The 20240-nt window shown below is 40.8% G+C and overlaps 1 protein-coding gene across 1 annotated transcript; it reads right to left on the bottom strand.

The window, feature by feature from the left end:
- Positions 1–1114: 1114 nt before the first annotated feature.
- On the bottom strand, positions 1115–14409 carry SLC13A3 (solute carrier family 13 member 3). The gene is made up of 13 exons (XM_053453009.1): positions 14298–14409; positions 9543–9808; positions 8798–8961; positions 7493–7559; positions 7125–7310; positions 6637–6762; positions 6304–6399; positions 5725–5829; positions 5295–5392; positions 4519–4631; positions 3893–4054; positions 3403–3540; positions 1115–2888 (listed from the first exon to the last, which is right to left on the bottom strand). The coding sequence occupies exons 1-13, from the start codon at positions 14406–14408 to the stop codon at positions 2715–2717; spliced, it is 1806 nt and encodes a 601-aa protein (XP_053308984.1). The 5' UTR covers position 14409; the 3' UTR covers positions 1115–2714.
- Between the last annotated feature and the right edge of the window lie 5831 nt (positions 14410–20240).

Genomic DNA, 20240 nt, shown 5'->3' with positions numbered 1-20240 from the left:
TTAAGGGGTTAATATCGCTGGGTCATAAACACCCCAGGTATTTGTGACAAAGCAACTTAGCAAATTTAGAGACTAGGAAAGCGGTTCTTTCAAAACATGACACATCCTAGGACTGAAGGGGTTAATTCCCTATACAAGTCTGTGAAGCTCGTGCGCTTTGCCCGCTTATTGCTTTGATGCAATACTGCCATCTTGTGGACAGCTAGAGTATCACCGTCAAGGCCATTTTAAGTCAATTGATTCCAAAATGAAATTTATTTATTAAAGAAAGTTCTACAATTAAAATTTAGCAGGCGCATTCACCGGTCACTTCTAATGTTTGATGTCTGTAGCTGTCATGGTTCCATGTTGGTATAGTTTATTATTAGCTGCTTGTCCACCTTAGTATTTTTTTTGAAGGGTGCATTGTAGAAGCTGATTCACAAGTTAACAATGTATGTTTTTGTTTAGAATATGTAACTTCAGGCTTAGACTGGCCATCTGGCACAAAGGGCAAGTGCCTGGTAAGCGTCACTGGCTGGATACACCCCCCGAGTGCAGCTTGTCATCCCGCCATTGGCCACATTTGCGTCATTAGGTAGCCATTGGCCTTAAAGTTCCGGGGCTGCTTCATTATCTCCAGTCCAGCCCTGACTGTCCCCACCGGCTATCGGGTCAGGGTTATGGCTCAGCTGGGGTGTAAAGAAGGGTCTACCTCCCCTAGAACAGGGAACCCCCTTCCTTATGTCCAAGATCAAACCCTGTGTGCCGGGAAAGGCTTAAAAAAAACCAAGGTTATTAAAAATGTTTTTTAAATTATATTTTGGATTTAAAAGCCTTCCCCAAAATGACAATGTGATTTGGAACATATTGATTTTCATGAGCGAAAAGAGCGCATTCTCAAATAAAAGCCTACACAGATTAGCCACGTTCTGGTGGTCTTTTATGGCCATTGTAGAGATGAAATTTAAGGGTTTAGGGTTTGTCTCGTAGGAGTGGAAGCTCCTGGTGCCTCATTCTCTTCTCCAACTGCATGGAATATATTATTTCTGAGTTAGATATTCCATCCAATGCTATCAAGTAGAAATTGGCATCCGATTAAATAAATAACACAATCAGAACACAACATCAATACTAACATGAGACAAACTTTTATTTCCTTTAACTCATGTGCCAGACACCATTAAAATAGAGGATTTAATATACTTAATAGTGTTACAAACCTATCATGAAAAACAATAAAATCATGAAAAATATCGCAAAAAAATAACAGAGAATAAAATTGAGAATTTAATGTGTATGATTTATACAGCATTCCTGTTAATAAAAACTATATTTTTACAGTATGTACAGAAAAAGTTCACTGTCAGAGTGTTTAAAAATTCATCTTGGTTCAGCTTTACTAAACATCGCAATTCTTGTGAAAATAATACTTGTGAGGAAGTGGGAAGCTGATGCCGCAACTCCAGAAACTTCACTCACGTCACAGGACGATTTGACCGCCATCTTGCAAAGAGTTGCCATAAAAAGCCAAGTGACTCTTCACGAAGAGGTGACTGAAGAGGAGAAAGGATTCCAACTCGACATAATCATCTTGGTTCCTCAGAAGGGGCGAGTTGACCAGGAGCTCGATGGAACTCAATACATCTAACAGACTCTAAACTTGGACAGCAGCCATGTTGAGAAAGAAAGATGGGAGACCCACAATGCCCAAGTAGATGGCACTCAACTCCCGAATGGCTGGTCCTCTTGTGAGTGGATGAGGTGTTTGAGTAAAGTTAGTTAAGTGACTCAGTCCAAGTCAACAGTACTCAACGACAACTTAGGTTAGTTGTCCTCTGACTTGACTTAGTTGACCGGCAACTTAAACATTAGTGAACAGACCTGAGAGGCCGTTGTGGGTAATGCCTATGAGCGCCTACGTGTCACGGACTTACTCATAACGTGCAAAATAGACCTAAAAGCAGCTTTGAGTGTTGCGAATGATGAATCACAGCAATTAGTATTTTTAATCCTACATTTAACTTAGTGTTTTTTTTCCTGAGTCAGCTCTCCCCTACTTGCATCATTAACGTCGCTTTAAAAAATGTGAAATAAACGTTTCTGTAGTCTTATAAAAAAAATGTGCGTTGTTTTGCCAAAGTTAAATAAGGGTTTAGCAGCTAGTTCACTACGGTGTCTCTCGGAGGACATTTCAATACAAAATGGCAACTTATTTGCTTGGAAACTCTATATATTGGAGACATTAAAGTCATGGAAAGGGGTGCATTCTGGGAAATATTGTAGGACGGTTAGAGTACTAAGCACAGCAGCGCAAAGAGCTCTAAAGCAACTAAACTGATGGGCATTATTAAAATATTCCAATGGTATAGATTCATTTACAGAATATTTTTATGCCGTGCAGGTAAAAAAAAATAATAATAATTTTGTATCAGTTTGTGGAGACATTCGATAAAAATGGGAAATTTGGAGATGAAAAAATTATTCCAGGAAGAATCAATTTCCAGCTTTGGAAAAGCTATGTGGCAATATCATTTTTTTAAAGAAATATTGTTTTTTCGATGAAGTGAAGGTTTTGATGTGGGGAAAAAATCATTTTTTTTGCTCCGATAGGTTTCCAGTCCAGCGTTAGCGTCTTTCTTCCTTTCCCGTTGAGCTGACCTGCAGGAAGTTCCCTCAGAAAGGCCGCCATTTTCCCGAATGCTCGCAGGAAGTTCCTCTGGCGATCTCGGCACTCACCCGCCCGTCGTAAGGTTCTGTATATTCGATGCCAGCGCTGTTACGTTGTGATAATGGATCGGAACCCAGTCGGGAAACGTTCCGAGCTGAAAAATACTAGATGCCCACGTGTTCATGGCCAGGCTGAGAAGAAGCACCCCCATCAAATTCATCATGAATCCCGTTTTTGCCTACAACAAATAAAAACAACCAACGTCAATTAAAGAATAGTATCTGTTTTTATATGGAATATAAAAACTGCTCAAGGCATTTATTAAAAAAATAAAATTAAAGTGAATCCCAATTGGTTTTTGCCTATGTTTAGAATTTATGGCAAATCGGCCCCTTTTGGCCCCGTCTAGTTGCCAGTTTTTCCTGCTGTAAAGACTCGAATCTTAGTCTTAGACAGCCGTATGTCTATCTCACTGGATACGCAGATGGCAGCAGCACATTGCAGAACTCAATTGTCCAACCCAGCGGTGAGTATGGAGCGCTGTCAAGCAGGGGCCCACCAGGCATTTGCCCAGCATGCCGATCTGGGCCTGACACTAGGCATGAGAACAGTAATAGTGTTGGCAGAGGATAGGTTCCTAGTGATGACCATTTAGACACGTTCTAGGAAAGGCTAAAAGATGATGAAGGGTAAAACAATCTAGTCGTTTCTTCTTATACCATAAAACCGCAATAATTCAAGAAGAAGCTCACCATATCTTTGACCAGCAAGTGTCCAGTAGCAAACGCAATCGAATTCGGTGGAGTGGAGACCGGCAACATGAATGCATAAGAGCAGCCGACCGTGCCAGGGATCATTAAATAAAGTGGATTAACTTTAAGTCGAATAGCCTAAGGGAACAGAACAATAGGTTTTTTAAGAGGATTCCAATCACCCCATTCTGAGAAGATTTAATAGGTCCTTTGGGACTTGGACATCTTCTCAACAGCTCCACATAATGTTCCCCCGTTCGGAGGAATCTTTTAACTATTATTTCTAACATCATCAGTGACCAGTCTGTAGTTGTCTCACCGTTATTCTTCCTTTCTAAAAAAAGAAATGGCTAGTTGGACTACAATGGCCACCAACGCAAGAATCGAAAGGCTGAGTTTGTGGTGGACAAAAATAGCTCAAGAGCAAATCTTGGCCAACCATTACTTGTGATGAAGACACTTCATTGTATGGTTGCAAATGCAAACTTACCAGCTCTGAGAGGACGGGGAGGAAGACTATGATGGTGGCAGTGTTACTGGCGAATTCCGTGAAGGAGGCAATTAGTATGGTGACAAGGAGCACAGCAAGGGCTGGAGGAAGACCCTCAAGGGGTTGCAGACGGCCTCCTATCCAGGTGGACAGACCAGACACCTGAAAATAAGCACTCAGAAATAAAAACAAGAGCTGTGCATTCATCTGCCGTATTAGTATAATTAGCGGTACCTGTAGGAATACACACATTATATATATTTATATACATATACTTGATATATATAAATATATATGGTCCATTGTAAGAGATCTGTTCAGGGCCCTATTATGGAGCTATCATGTTGATTATCACAGTGATTTTTTAACAAAAAATATTTTTATACATTATATATATATATATATATATATATATATATATATATATATATAGTGCTTCTAGTGCAAAGTTTTACATTTGGTGTAATCACTGCCTTCTACCTGAAGACTACTCTACTTATCTACTACCCTCTCAGCAAAGTAAAACTTCTTTTACATTTCATTGAACTAGTCTACCCTGGTCTGCATATTGTTGTGAATGATATTTTTGTGAAATTGATGTTATTTTAATTATGCAAACTGCTTACCTCGCAGCCTTTTGCCATAGCAAACCCTCCCCCGAGGAGCAAAATGATATTCCAAGGCACTGTTTCCTGGGCTTTCTTCCAGGATAAAAGTGGTTTATTTTCAATATTTGGAGCTGGAAAAAGAAGAATTGAGTCCTATTGAAAAAAACTTTTTCTTTAGCACAACTCAAAAGTAATATAGACCAAGCACTGTATACAGTAATAACCCCCCAGCGCTGTAAACAGTAACAACCCCCCAGCGCTGTATACAGTAACAACCCCCAGCGCTGTATACAGTAACAACCCCCCAGCGCTGTATACAGTAATAACCCCCAGTGCTGTATACAGTAATATAACCCCCAGCGCTGTATACAGTAATAAACCCCAGCGCTGTATACAGTAATAACCCCCAGCGCTGTATACAGTAATAAGCCCCCAGCGCTGTATACAGTAATAACCTCCAGCGCTGTATGCAGTAATTTTGGTCATTATTGACAAAAACCTGGTTTTATCTCCTTTTGTCCCAATAATCTCCCTTTCTCTGCAGATCTGGAGATGCCGTTGTTGTCAGTCATGTGATATTTTGGGTGACTTTCCCGGCTCAAACATCACACTGAGCTGATGCTTTATGGCAATGCTAATGAGGTCCGTTTCTCCATAGACTTTCATTAGTCAGAGTTCCCGGCTGGGTAGTTAAGACTGATCCATTCTATTATTTCCCACAGGGCAGTATGATATGTAGTCTGGGTTTTTGTCTAGTAGATTTTGTATAATATCGCAGGCGTCACTTACTGTACCTTTTAGATCAAACCACCACTTTAATGACGGTTTCTTCGACGGGAAAAAGAACAGAATGATGACTATTGTGATACCTGTGACAGCGTCAGAGGTAAACCTAAGAAACGAGAGGAATTGTTAATAATTAGATTACGGTATTACGCCGCATTAAGAAAAGCTGATTAACATTTTTTCAACGCCCTGAATGTGTGTTTAACACTTTGTCGTCCAAAATCGCAACTACTAAAATGGCTCTCGAGGTGGTATGGAAGCAGGGCAGCCGGCCGGTGGCATGAAAAAAAGCTGAGCAATGGTATATTTTTCCTGATTGGCTGGTGATTTTGTATATTTTTGTAACCATTTTTAGTACCCGCGCCAAATTTTTGCCTACTTTCTGTGCGACGTTTCTGCAGTATGATCCGTGCCAATGTATATTAGGGTCTGACTTACCCAGGGGTAAACGCAGATGCCCACCCAGGGATGAATTTTGGATCTCTGGTAAACAGAAGGAGAGCAAATAGGCAGAAGAAGAAGAAGACGGCTTTTTCTGCAAAACTGAAAAAGAGAAGCAAAAACAGGAAAAAAAAATTACACTTCTGAGAACATAAGAGAATTTTATATCCTGAATATTCACACGTAAAGTGAATTGAAACTAAAATCTACGATGCAGATCTGGCGTATCTCCTACTATAAAATACAGTGAGGGTATTAACCCCTTAATGAGAAAGCCTGTACATGTACGGGCTCAAAATGCATTGTTTTCAATGGGTTTAGGGACCGCCCATTGTCCTTAAGGGGTTAAACATGCATGGGATAGACATACGGCTCCTGACGAGCCCAACGACTGATTAAGGTTTGAGTCTTTACAGCAGGAGAAACAGGCGGACTAGACGGGGGGCTGTTGGACTGCTTATGGTCAAGAACATTCTCAATGGAACGCTGCGATGTAGACAACCAACTGAATTCCGACACTGAGGTTCCGTGCCCATTACCCAAGACAGCATGATGAATTTTGTGTTAAGAACTCACTTTGTTGGCCCAAGCTTGCGATAATCTTCCTGTATGATGTCTCTTGCTTTGGCCTCAGCATCTGACCGTATATCCGACTTCTTCCGTCTTTTACAACTGATACGAATTTGAAAGCACATTACATTAACTTCTGTAACAATAATATCATTCCACCAAAGCACTTCATTCTTCTCCATTCTGCATATTTAGAAGAAGGGCTTTCTTGCCTCTGATTGTTTGAAATGTACCAAGCCCTGAAAAGATGTGAACATTCTGAAGGCCCTTAAAACAATCAGGTTTGTAGGAATTTCCTAACGTAGGTGTCAAAATGGACTTGACTGTGCGGTACCGTACCTCAGTCTTATTGCTCCATGTAGAAGAGAGATCCACAGCCATCCAAGAATAAGGAATAAAATCATTAGCGGAAAGGCAAAGATGAACCAAGAACCGAAGTTTACCACGTCACAACCTGGGAAAAAACTTTACAGGACAGACGGACGTCAAATGTCGGAAATCACAGTCATTGTTTCGATAGCTAACTAAAATTTGGATCAACATTCTATTATTGATTGCTTTGTATTCAACATTTTGGACCAGAATAGTCCGTTATTTTCAGTTGACGCCAGATGGGACTATGCATCGCCTTCTCAGCTGAACATAAAGGAAGGCTAAATAAATAAAATAAAAGTCTTAATAAAAAAAACATTCCTAAGACCTATAAAGAGTTAAAACCCAACATATTCAATTGTTTAAGATCAGGTGCAAGGTCTTTTTTGGGTGATATTAAGTTATATAAAGACTACCTTTCACGCGTTACACCTTACATCGTCTTCTTTAGTTACCTCTTTAGTTGCCCAAGGAGGATGAGGTTAGGAGCGGTCCCAGTGAGAGTCGCGGTTCCTCCAATACTGGCGGAGTATGGGATTGAAATGAGAAACGCCTTCCAGATGTTATTCTGATACTGTCGTTCCTTTATCAAGTCGGGATGAACCTCAATGTTAACATCTGTCTTCTCCGGCAGATCTTTGCTTTAAAGATAACCCACAAGATAAATGGTTAAGTACACATGGGCACAAGGTCCACCCCCCCCCCATATAAAAATGTATTCCTATGTTGGAAGAAGCTGGTGGTTCATCTACATAATCATTCCAAAAATAAATATACTTCTTCATAGGAAGCGTTAGAATATCCGATATTTTGTTGAACTTACTCTTCTTCATTGACTGTTAGGAATTGGACTTCCGTGGGCACGGGATGTAGACCATTTTCCAAGTTAACTAAAAGTGAAAGTATTGCTTGTTAAAATATTTGCGGTATTCTCACTGTAATATTTTAATATACCCCAGCTGTCTTGATTTTGGTGGGGCTTTTTCTGTTCAGGGATGAAGGCCCCGCTGATGGCTTGAGGTTATTTTATGGGTCAATGCGGCAGGTAGTACAGTTGGGTCATCTACACACGTTCTAGAGGTTCTAATGCAGAATTATGTAGATGCTGGGTTCATGAGTGAACCCACCATGACATAGCCATGCCATTGGCTAGTGGTCTAGATCAGAGAATAGACCAAGCAGCTCTGAAGGACATAAAAACACCCTACAGGGCACAGTGACTCTCGGAGATATCAGGAAGTTGGAAACTGGGACAACCATGACTGGTCCTTTAAGCAGGTCGACTCGGGTTTAGCTACAGACAGAGTTGCTGTATTAGACAGCATGCCAAACAATTATGTTATAGGCTGTCTCTGGTCTTATTAAGAGCTTGTGTGTGACCTGCAACCTTCGCCGAGATGAAAACAACTCATCAAAACGGGCATACGCGCAAGTTCCATCAGAACATACGCTGAAGAAACAGCCGAGTCATGAACTTATCAATCCTGGTATATTTTATAAGTAACAAGTTGAAATAAAGTACTTTAAATTCTAAAAGAAGGTGCAGGATGTACGGACCAAAGTCTTCCTCCTGGGTTACTTATTAAAATGCGATGTTTAGAGATTTTACAGAGAATTCACTTATATCATTCAAGACCAATACCCTGCCTCATCATTTTCCTTCTCTGTTAATTATCAATTGGAAAGAATGTGGAATAAAATATGGATAATAACTCAGGTCGCAAAGTCTAGAATTTCCTCCTTTAGGATCCTCGGTGTATATCCTGGGAATGTCACATGACCATAAGGTCTTCAGGACCATAAAGCAACCTTAGGATGTTAGGATCATTGGTTACTTATTACCAGACATGTACAAGGTGTTTGTAAACATATCACAGGCATGTTTTCGTGTTGGCTTGGCGTGTTTATCTGTTATATAACTAACGGCGCATTACTGAGTGCTAAGTCTACCAGTGTGGATATGGGATCTTCATAAGAGATTCTAGTGGGGTATAAACTTGGGGGTGAGGTCCCCTTCAACGAAGTTCATAAGCATCTGGAGCTCTAAGGTCATCATCTTGGCACATGCCATGGACCATAACCTGGTGTCAAATGTACCTGTTTTCCATTACTTTCCATAACTTATTACCTGAGCTAGCCTCATTACTCTTCATTCCTTTATCTTCACAGAATTTTTCACCAAACAGACTTTTGAGGATGGCATTTGCAATGGGAAGCATCATAGCAGTGGATGCGGTGTTACTCAGCCACATGGAAAGGAAAGCCGTCGTTATCATCATCCCTAGAATAAGCCTGGACCAAGGAACAGAAGTTTTTTTTTTTATCAACTTTCTCTAACTACAATTACCCTTTCACTTCAAGATTTCATATAGACTCAAACTCAAACCCATGGACTAATCCAACAGGGACAGCAACTCATCCATTCACAAACAGCTGAGTTGAGTAGAGCGCTGTTGAGTTGGATGTTGGCCTCTTAACTGCCATTAAGTTCAGCTTGACTGTCAACTACTGCCTAGTTGGTCATGAAGTCCATCAGTCAAGTTGATGTTCTGATACACTGTACTCCCTCAAGACTCTGTAGATAGAACTTGGGTGAGTTACCCCCCAAAAAACAGTGAGTTCTGGCATTAACTGAGATTCCAACTACCTTGGTAGAAAAGTTGGGTGCCGGGCTCCTGAAAGCTAACAAGAGTTATTACGGTACTTAATTGTAAGAGTCTCGCCTACTTCATTGGATTCCATGTATTGATTAGATTTTTCAATCACCAGCATCTCAAAACATAAATATAGTTTAAAACACCAAAAGAGTACCAAACACAAATGTATTAACTAAGAAAAATCTATGAACTCAAGAAGAGACACCATTTTTGTACCTTGACGGCTGGACACCCACTAACATGAGGACTTTCAGGGCGATTCTTCGATGAAGATTCCACTCTTCGATTGCGGCTGCCATGATGAGCCCACTAAGGAACAGAAAGTTTGTGTCTAAAAAGTACTGCGGGCAAACTTTGCTGGACGGAAGGATTCCCATGAAGGGAAAAAGGATTATTGGGAGCAAGGCAGTCACGGCCAGCGGTAAGGCCTCCGTACACCAGTAAAGGGCCATCAATAAGACCACGTAAAGGCATTTTCCTTCCTGTAAATAAAAGACAGTAATATATATCAACAGGACCTATTCTTATAGAAATTACGGTAATAACAATTCACGTTATCTCTTTACAAAGGAACATTTTTTACCGAAAAAAAAAAAAAAAAAATCATCCCAGTTGGCTCGGCAGATATCTTTACATTTTTTTTAACATAATTGATAACCTGGGATTTCACAATAAAAAAAACATATCGACAAATAAGCGACGTGACGAATAGGAAGTCATTATAACGCAATCGGCTGAAAAATACATTTCTACGAATCCAGGAGCACAACTGGAAGGGGAAGTTAAATGGGAAAAAAGAAGAATCTGTTGGGTTCTATTAAAGGAATTGAGCAGTTTTTAGTTAGAATGCCTCTGAAGAGCCTAAATTGTACTAAATGCGTTAGATTGTCCTAAAACTCCACGTTTCTAAATTGTTCGCGCCTCGAGATCTCACACCATAATAAAGCTCAAGATTCCCCTTGCGTGAAATAATTGTGGCCCTTTGGACGATACGCGGCTCCTGTATGGTACGTCGGATGCCACATGTTACCAAAAATAAGGAAGCCATTTAAAGCCTTTCTCGCCAATGTGTGGTGTCTGTACTTATACTATGATGTCATAAGGTGGCGAGAAGAGACGCCGAAGAGCGCCAGAGGATCCTGGATAGGCGAGTCTTTCTGTTAAAGCGACAGGTGAGAGAAATAAAAGCAGCTGCTTTAACGGCTCCTATATTTCTCGAGATGGTTCTACGGACAACGTTGAAAACAGAACAGGCGAAGATTTTATTTGACACCAAAAATGGGGCTCCAGAAACGTGGATCTGGTGGAACTGGAGCTTCGTTAATCATAACGACATTTATTTTTAATTTTTTATCATTTAAATTCAAATATGGGAGAATTATTTAATGCAGGTTTGAAGTATGTTTTTTTTCCCCCAAAAAAGTTACTGGTGGCATTTGATCATTTTATATTAACGTTAATTGGAAGAAATATTTCATTGTTGGATTGAATATGCCATTTAAATTTCTTTGTGTTACGTCGCTGTCGTTTAAAAAAAGTGAACTGCGTCTCTTCCTCATCTTTCCAGCATTTCGAGGGTTAAGTATATGGCATGGGACCTATGAATCTGACAGCTGTGCTAACAGAGCGGAGTCCTTCAATACCTGGATGTCAAGAAAAAAAAAAGTTTAAAGCCATGGCTGTTGATGACGGCTGGAGGGGTAAAGTTTTTTTGTTTTTTTTTTAATAAAATCCTCCCCCCCAAAAAAATGCTTTTGAAAATAAGAGAAAAGAAGCAGTTCTGCTGGAATCCGAGATGTACGATGGACCCGTCTGCGGGGGTCGCGTGTCAGCGGGAAACGCAGCCCAGGCTGAGGACAGAATGTTCTCTGTGATCTTCTGCCCAAACACACAGATCCAGGCACTCAAAGGCAAACTGGATGTTTCTTTATTTAATTGAATAATCAAAGCCAGGTTAATCCAAAGCCTGCACCTAACGAGGGCTGCACATCTGGAGGAGCCACGGCCAGAGGTGGACCACAGGGGGTCTTCTGCACCATGCATGGAACCTTCTGAACCGTCTTCAGGCAGATCGGCCCCATCTAGTCTGCTGTAAAGACTCGAACCTTAATCGTTGGTCTCCTCTTAGGTTCAGGAGCCATATGTCTATCCCATGCATGTTGAAACTCCCCCAACCTTGACTTCTGCTGGGAGGCTCTTCCACCTATCTACTACCCTCTCAGCTGTAACCTTGTAGAAGACATATCTGTTCAAGAAATGTTTAGGGTAATGAGGACTTTCAGTCAGGCATCATCTGCGCATGCACACATATGCACCAAGCCCTGCTCATTTTCCACATTTCAGGGCGCAGGGAGGCTGAAGAATGCCGATTTTAGGGGGAAAAAGGGACACATTTGAAAAATGTAACATGATAATTGAACATGAAATTGATATCGTTTCTGAAAGCCGAAGACAGGATGCGATGCCTTCCTTATTGATATTATTTTGATCAAAGAAAAATAGCATTCAGAAAAGTTCTGCGGTTTTTACCACAATTGCCTTTTTTTGGTCTATTTTTACCCAAAACATGAAAATATGAAATTATATTTCTTTCTGCAAAAGGATACTTTAAATCCGATTAAGGAAAGTGGATTATGGGGCATTAAAGGAGTATTAATACTAGAATCAGCCTCACATTTACCCTTCACAGCCAAAAGAGTAGCCTCTGGTCTCGGTCCAGGAACCAGAGGCAGGATTTTGCCTGGCCCCTCTGGACAGGATCACTGCCAGATATTTTCGCTGATGTAATCACTTTTCTGTATAAATGAGTCATTGTTCAGTTCCCAATTCCACGCTTGTAGAAAGTAGAGCAATCACAACCGATGCACCGTAAGTAGCAGAGGTTAACGAGGAAAAACAAGCAGTAAGTCCCATGAATGTTTTTTTTGATGTTTTAGGGTATTCTGCTCACGTGCATACTTTCTTTTAGGTTATTTTTACTTTACTGAGAGGGTGGTAGATAAGTGGAACAGCCTCCCAGCAGATGTGGTAGAGGGTAATACAGCGAGGGGATTTATACATGCATGGGATAGACATACGGCTCCTGAATCTAAGACGAGACCAACGACCGATTAAGGTTTTAGTCTTTACAGCAGGAGAAACGGGCGACTCGACGGGGGCCGAATGGGGCCGATCTGTCATCTATGTTTAAGCAATTGTGTAGAGAGATGTACGTCCTCAGGTCAGTGTGAATAAACTGGATATTAGTGTAAGTCCAATCTGCTGAGAATTCTCTCTCTTTTACTACTGTGATAGCGTGAGTGTGTGTGGAGTCTACACTCAAGGAGGGGTCAGTGAGAAGAAGATTGTGCGAGGCGGAGTATTGGTCTGTTAGCTAGAGGTTAAGCTGGGTTTCTGCGTTGGGTATCTGGAAGTCTTATATCGTGTGCCACATCGGTCTTTATATGGCTACCCTATATTTTGGATTGTAAGGTTGATATGGGGCGACTAATTTGGTAGAATGTCGAAGCTCCAGCGAAATCGTAGTGTGCTCCACATTCCCAACCATTCATAAGGAAAATGGATACAGACAAAAAGGACCAAAAAAATATGCTGTCTATAGCCGAGGGGAAAAATACTTTTATTGGGCCACCATGGAAGAAGGCGTGGAATCACATTAGATCAGGACCTCAGAGGACTTTCCTTCAGAATCGTTCCATCAGATGAAGAGAACTCGGAGAACCCAAAAACCTTCGGTAAGTCTACATTCTTTTTTCTACGGAGACCCAATAAGAGGTATCACCAACCATTTAGACCTACATCTCAAGGGTTTATTCACTAAAGCAGGACTCGGAGGTGAGTCAAAGTCAGGGGAAAATGTCGATACATTTCCGAACAAGGTCCACCATGTAGGGGCATCTTGAAGGCCCTTCACGATGCTAAGTGAAGTCCATGAGATGCTAGATTTAACCCCAGCTTCTCAAAAACTCACGTTAGTGACTCAACCGTTATGAAAGATTCCGTAAAGAATGGTCTCCCGTAGGCGCTCCATAAGTCGGAAGACAGCCCAGGTTAAAGGTCTCACCTTGAGCAACCCAGCAAGAATTGCGCAATGTTTATCGATGGGAAATTTCCACGGTGGGGGGAAGGAGAGCTTCTGTCACTTTAATATGGAGGGAATTATGTAAGAATGAGACACAACAAAGCTAACAATTGGAACTTTATCTATTAATTAAATATAATGAAACTAATGAGATTAAAGTCCCACCAATATCACCGCCGCAGACGGCAACTCCGATACAATTCTATTCTATTTATTTCCCGCAAATATCTTTAAAGAGATAAAACTTCAGATTCTGATAAAACCTGAAATATCCTTTAACATCTTATCTCGCGGCAGCAAACAATAGTCTGCCAGGGACAGCCTTGGGCCAATATGGAGACCCCATTGAGGGTTTTTTTTTGTTTTTTCTTGGGGGGGTGGGGGGTTTATAGTTTTTAAGAGGTTGACATACGTCAGGAAGCCAACCAAAAAAATAACGTTCACACAAAATCAATGAATTAAATAAAATACAGAACAGTTAAGAAGACGCAGGTCCTATGTATTGCTACGACATTTGTTTCACATTTTGAATATTCCCCCCATTATCTCTTTTTTTTAAAAATATCTAAAAATAAATAAAAAAAATCAAAAAAAACAAATTCTTTGTTTTTCTAGATCAAGAGCACAAGCTTGTTAAACGGCAGAAAAAAAAATTGCCAAAAAATAAACTAAATATTTGACACAAGATATATATATTTTTTAAATAAAGTTGATAATTCACAATTGCAACATTTTGGCTTTTTTTCTCCCCCCCCCTTTAACCCTCTGAGGACCAGGGGGAAGTGCAACCTATCAGCTCGACCTCGACTTAAAATAATTTCATGAACTCGCAAAGAGTCTTTGAGCGTTAACTCCTTCTGCAACGGAAAGGGTTAAAAGGCAGCCTTTACCTGTGGTGGTAGCGTGAAGAGTATCGGTGAAAGAATCAGTGGCGTTGCGACCAGAATAATATATTTCTTTATGCACCAGACTTTCTTGATCACAGCTCCGACTACAGACATAGTGTTGCGTGGATGGAATAGGGTCAAGCTCTGAACAGCTGTTTGTTTTTATATGAGTGAAAGAGGGAGGGGCTACCGAGGTCCCGCCCTCATGGTAAGGCCCTCCCACTTTGTTCTTGTCAAAAATAATTCTGATTAATATTTAGTCATATAGATTTGGGCTTTGGAGTCATCCCATGACCTTCCTTAGCTTCGTCCGGTCACTTCAGGGCGACTAAGAATAAACCAAAGTTAAAATGTCTATTTTAGTTATTTTTTTGTATTTGTTACAAATAAGACATCATTATTATTATTATTATTATTATTATTATTATTATTACTGTTATAATTATTATTATTTTAAACAATTTTGTACAATGGGCAAGACACTGCAATAAAGTAAAGGAACTTAATGATCAAAAGAGCTGACAATCAGTGAGAAAAATGATCGTCTAAAAAAAAAAATAATAATTATAATTAATCTATTTGAAATCAGTGAGATTCCTGGTAATTTCTGTGTTTTTAGTAGTTTCCATGGTGAAGGAAAGACACATTATGGCATTCGGGCAGGAAAAAAAAACTTAGTATGTCGGCGAAGGTTTGTGTTTTAGGATAGAATAACTAAATATAGATTTTACAGTATTTGGGAGATTTAAACAAATTCTTACATAGAAACACAGAATCTGCCGGCAGATCGGCCCCCATTCGGCCCCTTTCTAGTCGCCCGTTTTTCCCACTGTAAAGACTCAAACCTTAATCAGTCGTTGGTCTCGTCTTAGATTGAGGAGCCGTATGTCTATCCCATGCATGTTTAATACCCTCACTGTATTACCCTCTACCACTTCTGCTGGGAGGCTGTTCCACTGATCTACCACACTCACAGTAAAGTTAAAAGGTATATATATAAATATATGGAACACTTTTACTCATTTTCTCCGTAATATTCAGTTTTTTTGGCATATGAGCTGCAGAAGGTAACACGGATCCCAAATGTGTTCACTAAATACACGTAGATTGGAAATGTGTACAGATGGTAACGAAATAGTTAAATGCGTCTGTCCCGGTTGATAACAGCCTCAGGTTTTATTTGAGAGATATGACAGGTATGCCCCAAATTCTGTAGCAATAGGGCTTAGGAGGTTATTATCTCTCTGAAATTGTAGATAATGAGTAACATCATCCACAGGATGGAATTTGCATCTACCACTTCTGCTGGGAGGCTGTCCCACTGATCCACCACCCTCTCAGTAAAGTAAAACTTCCTAACATTCCATCTCAGGCTCTGACCCTCAAGTGTTAGATTATGACCTCTTGTTCTAACATTTCTCCTCCTTTAAATTAAACTTCAATTTCTGTACTTTGTTAAATCCCTTGAATTATTGAAATGTCTCTATCTGGGTCTCCAGAATCGCCAGCCTCTGTTGATAACTCTAATAGCAGCAGGAAAAGAGGGTAATATTCCCCAAAATAATAATTAGGACTTTGAAAAATCAGTATGTTTGCAAACCAACATATGAACAAGAAATATTTAAGTGAAAAAAATTGTGATTCGTTTATTTTACTGAGAAGGTGGTTGATGGGTGGAACAGCCTCCCAGCAGAATTGGTAGAGGAAATTTAAACATGCATGGGAAAGGCATATGGCTCCTGAAGACGAGCAGTGCCATTATTTTATTCTTTCCTCTAAATGTTTTATCAGAGAAAAGCAACACAGAAGCATTTTTAAAAAAAGCTTTTTCAGTTTCATTGGCAGCAACCAATCAGCGTCTGCCTTTTTGTCACATGACAATTAAGCATTCCCTGAGAAATGAATGAAAAAGTTCAAATTTGACGCGATTAAGGAATTATTTCCGGGACGCGTTAGGACGTCCAAGCATTCTAGCACAAGTATTAAAGTCAGCAGAGTCAGTGGGACAGCAGCTTTAACTGAGTAGATTGTAAGCTCTTAAGAGCAGGTCCCTGTTCTCCTTCTGTAAAAGTATATTTTAAGGTGTTATTGTCATTTTATACAGCGCTACGGAATCTTCTGGCGCTATATAAATAATAATTGCAATGTTAGTATAAATATAGGGAGGACGATGGTTGGAAATCAGGCGTATTCTACGTTTTTGGGGCCGATTTCTCTTCTTGAAGTCAGATTTTTACATTTTTAAGAAGTTGTAAAACTTCGGTCCAATCCCAGCTCACCCTTTTTCGGATTTGTTTTGAATGTTTGGCTCCTTTTTGGGAACAGTAGCGTGATTTAGGAGTCTGGATGAACGGACACCGCCTGGTTGTGACGCCCTACGAGGCAGGGAGGGGGTTGCGTTTCTTAAGACACAACTGCGGCTATTCTTTATTTATTCTTTTCTTTCCTGAAGCCCGGGGGTTAACTGTCCCGTCGCTGGGAAATTCTACCAGTGATTTTGGGGCCACAGGGAATTCGGGCCCCCAGTCTTCGTCTCCCGAGGCCGTACTCCCTCTAAGGGCATTTATACACAGACCGGGGGAACTTTCTCCGTGAGCGGCCCCCGAGATCCTTGAAATATTAACCCTTTCATGGTGCATCGAGAGGATTCTATGTAGTGACCCGCGAAACGGCTCTACTACCGGTCGTCATGGAAATTTTGACTTTCATTAAAAGGTGCACTTAGTTGAGTCACCTGCTTTCAAGCAGGGATATCAACCATAACAACCATAAAAGTGCTCTGCAACTCCCATCATTCACAGCCAAGCCATCGAAGAAAACATATTGGCTAGCCCTGCTTTACACAGGCTGCTCGGTGGTTCATATGACCAACTGTACATGAATCCACACATTCCGGGTGCGGAATTGTTATATACAGCATGTATCATACCTGACAACACACCCAGATCCCCAGGACCAGTCCCTACTTTTATAGAACACAAACGGTCCAGTCAGTCCCAGTTTCCTCAGGAAAGTCTGGATTTTCAAGCATTACCCCGCTGTCCCGGGTAGCTGCCCCGCTGTCCGGCTTTTAACACATTGTTCGTTATTAAGTAGTTAATTGGAAATGCTGTGACTTCTCTGTGAATTGCAACTTATCCGAAGTTTGGAAAAAAGTATCGAAGAAGACGGGACTGGATCGTTTTTTTAAAATTTCGGTTACATATTTATGGACTGCGAGTAAACACGGCGGTGAATGAAACATTAACGTATACCTTGTGTCACATATACGTACCATTAGCCAATGTGTAAACTCGTTTAAGCATACAGTAGTTACGGTTGTGGGATACAGGGAGTGGAAAAATACATAAGAAAACAATATATAGACTCAATTAAACCAGGGATGTAGCTTAACTATACAAAGTCATTTGGAGGTGTGTCCGGGCAGCCAATCAGGGATTCGACTGCCACACGCGGCCAATCCCTGCGCTGCCTGCTTTTTTGCGGTTTCTGCGACTGTTGGAATCTGAAGAAGGATGAGCCTTTATGTCCTTCAAACCCCTGTTACACACACATTCTTTAAAGGGTTAACATTATCATTACTACCCTTTCTTCCATCTATCTAGAAATCTGTCTTCTCCATTTCTTTAGACCACCTGCAATGCGGAAGGCAAAGATACGGAGGCTTCGAGGGACTTTTGGATCTCTACGAATGGAGGATCTTGGGTACGTCTACAAGGGTTTGAGCTGATATTCAAGTCAAGTTCTCCAGCCACCAACCTTCAAGTTTAATCGACACACTACCAACGCACGCTGAGGTTCTAACCAGTCAGTCCAGTCTACTATTGACTTAACTGGTTTGTGTGGTAATATTAAGGGAACTTAAACATGCATGGGATAGACATACGGCTCCTGAATCTAAGACGAGACCAACGACTGATTAAGGTCTGAGTCTTTACAGCAGGAGAAACGGGCAGACAAGGTAGGCCTAGTGGTTCTTGTCTCCAGGTTTTAGGAGAACAAGGTAAGAATTATGTAATTATAATGACATTGAACATGGTTGGCATAGTTTAGTTTTACTGTTACATTAACTAACAAACATGAATAATTGTCCCCTTTTTTGGCCATTAGCCGGAAGTTTTTCAAATATTAACTCTGCTTCATATTTGGCGCTTCACGAAGATCATAAGACAGAGCGAGATTAGTTTATAAAACCCATCTGTGATATCTAACACCCGCCATAATCCATGACCAGATGTAGCCTCCCCATTGTAATTATCACAGTTTATTTTCGCATTCATTTTTGAACATTTTGGTCGAATGTCTTAAGGTCAATCTGGGCATATCCAAAGAAGTGGACATCAAAAATTCTAAAACAGAATGGATTTGGTGATGCCATATTCTATCTTCAAACAAAGAAGGATAAATTGCCAGCGTTCAAATCCAAACCCACAAATTCAATCTTTCAATAAACATGAGGCTGTAGTACCATACAGTCTGTTGGCCGAAGCGCAGAAGGTCACCTACGGGGTCAACTCACGGTGTTACTGTGTTTTATCTACTGATGTGACATGGGTAGAGACATAGAAACATAGAATTTGACAGCAGATTAGCCCATCTAGTCTTCCCATTGTAAGGGCAATTCCCTCTTCAACATTCGGGCCTGGTTTTCAGGCAGCTGGCCAACCATGAAGAGACCTTGAGGGTTTTTTGCCACCCATGGTCCACGAGCGCAAGTGCTATAATCAAAATAACGGGTTTAGATCATCGACCAAAGGGCCTTATGCGGTCCAATGGCTGGTCCGTGTCTTGTTGTTTTAAGTGCTTGATCTGAGAAATAAACAAATGTATTTTTTTAATGTAGAACGATCTCCGAGAACTTTAGTTCTTCCTCACAGTGATGTGTCCAAGATTCCCTATACTGATTAATACAAACAATTTTATGCGGCACGGGTTTATAATTACCATGATACACCTGTAACAATTAATACGTTACCACAGGTTACCATCACAAGACCAGCAGTTAATCGTAAACCATAAAATACACTTTTTCTGATGTTTTACTCTGTGATTGCCGTGTGACAAACACAGGTGACCTTTGCTTAACGAGAATCGTTTATATGTTACGTTTGATCGGACTTTCTGTAATTAAATCCAGAAAGGAAACTGTCTCCAAATCCCGGTGCCAGAACACAAGGCCGCGTGGAGAGATGTGCAAGTGTAATAGTGTGTGGTTGAAGTACGAGGCAGACGGTACGCGCTTTAGTCCAGGTTCTCTCACACGTTAGTAGAACCCTTTAGTTATACATATGCCTGGGCCGTTTTACCGGAGGCCTCTGTGAGCTGGCCTGGCTTTTCAGTGTTTTTAAACATGATGCTGTAGTGTTGTGGCTTCACCCATCACCTTCACCCATCACTACTTTTACAGACAGGCCTGGACCAGACATCTGGCACATAGAGCAAATGCCTGGTAGGACATTGGCCAACAGCGCCCGATACTCGCCGTGTCTACTTGTGGTCTCCGGCTAGGTAAACCCAGCCCCATTTTACGTGACTTTACAAATATCCAGCCATCAGCCACACTCACGTCAACAGGCAGCCAACAGCCTTAAAGGGCCAGGGCCATTTTCCCATCGCCAGTCCGGCCCTGTTCACTGAAATACCGTTTTTTATGCAATTTATAATAAAGGTTATGATTTAGGACACCCCCTCCCCCCATTATTTATCTTTCCTCTTTTGGTTACGTTACTTTTGGAAGAATCTGATTGGCTAAAACATCCTTCAAAAAGGTGGGGTGTATTGAGTGACGCATCACTTTTCTCCACTGTTCTACTAATCACTTGATTTTTGTTAACGTTCACAAAGGCACCTTTCCCACCGATAGGTATTTCGTTAGCAGGGACAGTGGTTAAAGATTAAATTCAGACATCTCAGACAGTAATTAATGGAAAATTCCAGCAGATTACA

This window comes from Spea bombifrons, chromosome 13 (genome assembly GCF_027358695.1).
Source record: "Spea bombifrons isolate aSpeBom1 chromosome 13, aSpeBom1.2.pri, whole genome shotgun sequence".
In the NCBI taxonomy this organism is placed as follows: domain Eukaryota; kingdom Metazoa; phylum Chordata; class Amphibia; order Anura; family Pelobatidae; genus Spea; species Spea bombifrons.
This window is presented reverse-complemented; position numbering and strand designations above follow the sequence as displayed.

Excerpts from the sequence above, each read along its gene's own strand:
- SLC13A3 (XM_053453009.1), bottom strand. The coding sequence starts at position 14,408 with ATGTCTGTAGTCGGAGCTGTGATCAAGAAAGTCTGGTGCATAAAGAAA. Across the intron at positions 5,393-5,724 it reads GCATCTGCGTTTACCCCTGG|GTTTACCTCTGACGCTGTCA; the intron begins GTAAGTCAGACC and ends CTCGTTTCTTAG. Across the intron at positions 3,541-3,892 it reads TCCCCGTCCTCTCAGAGCTG|GCTATTCGACTTAAAGTTAA; the intron begins GTAAGTTTGCAT and ends CTGTTCCCTTAG.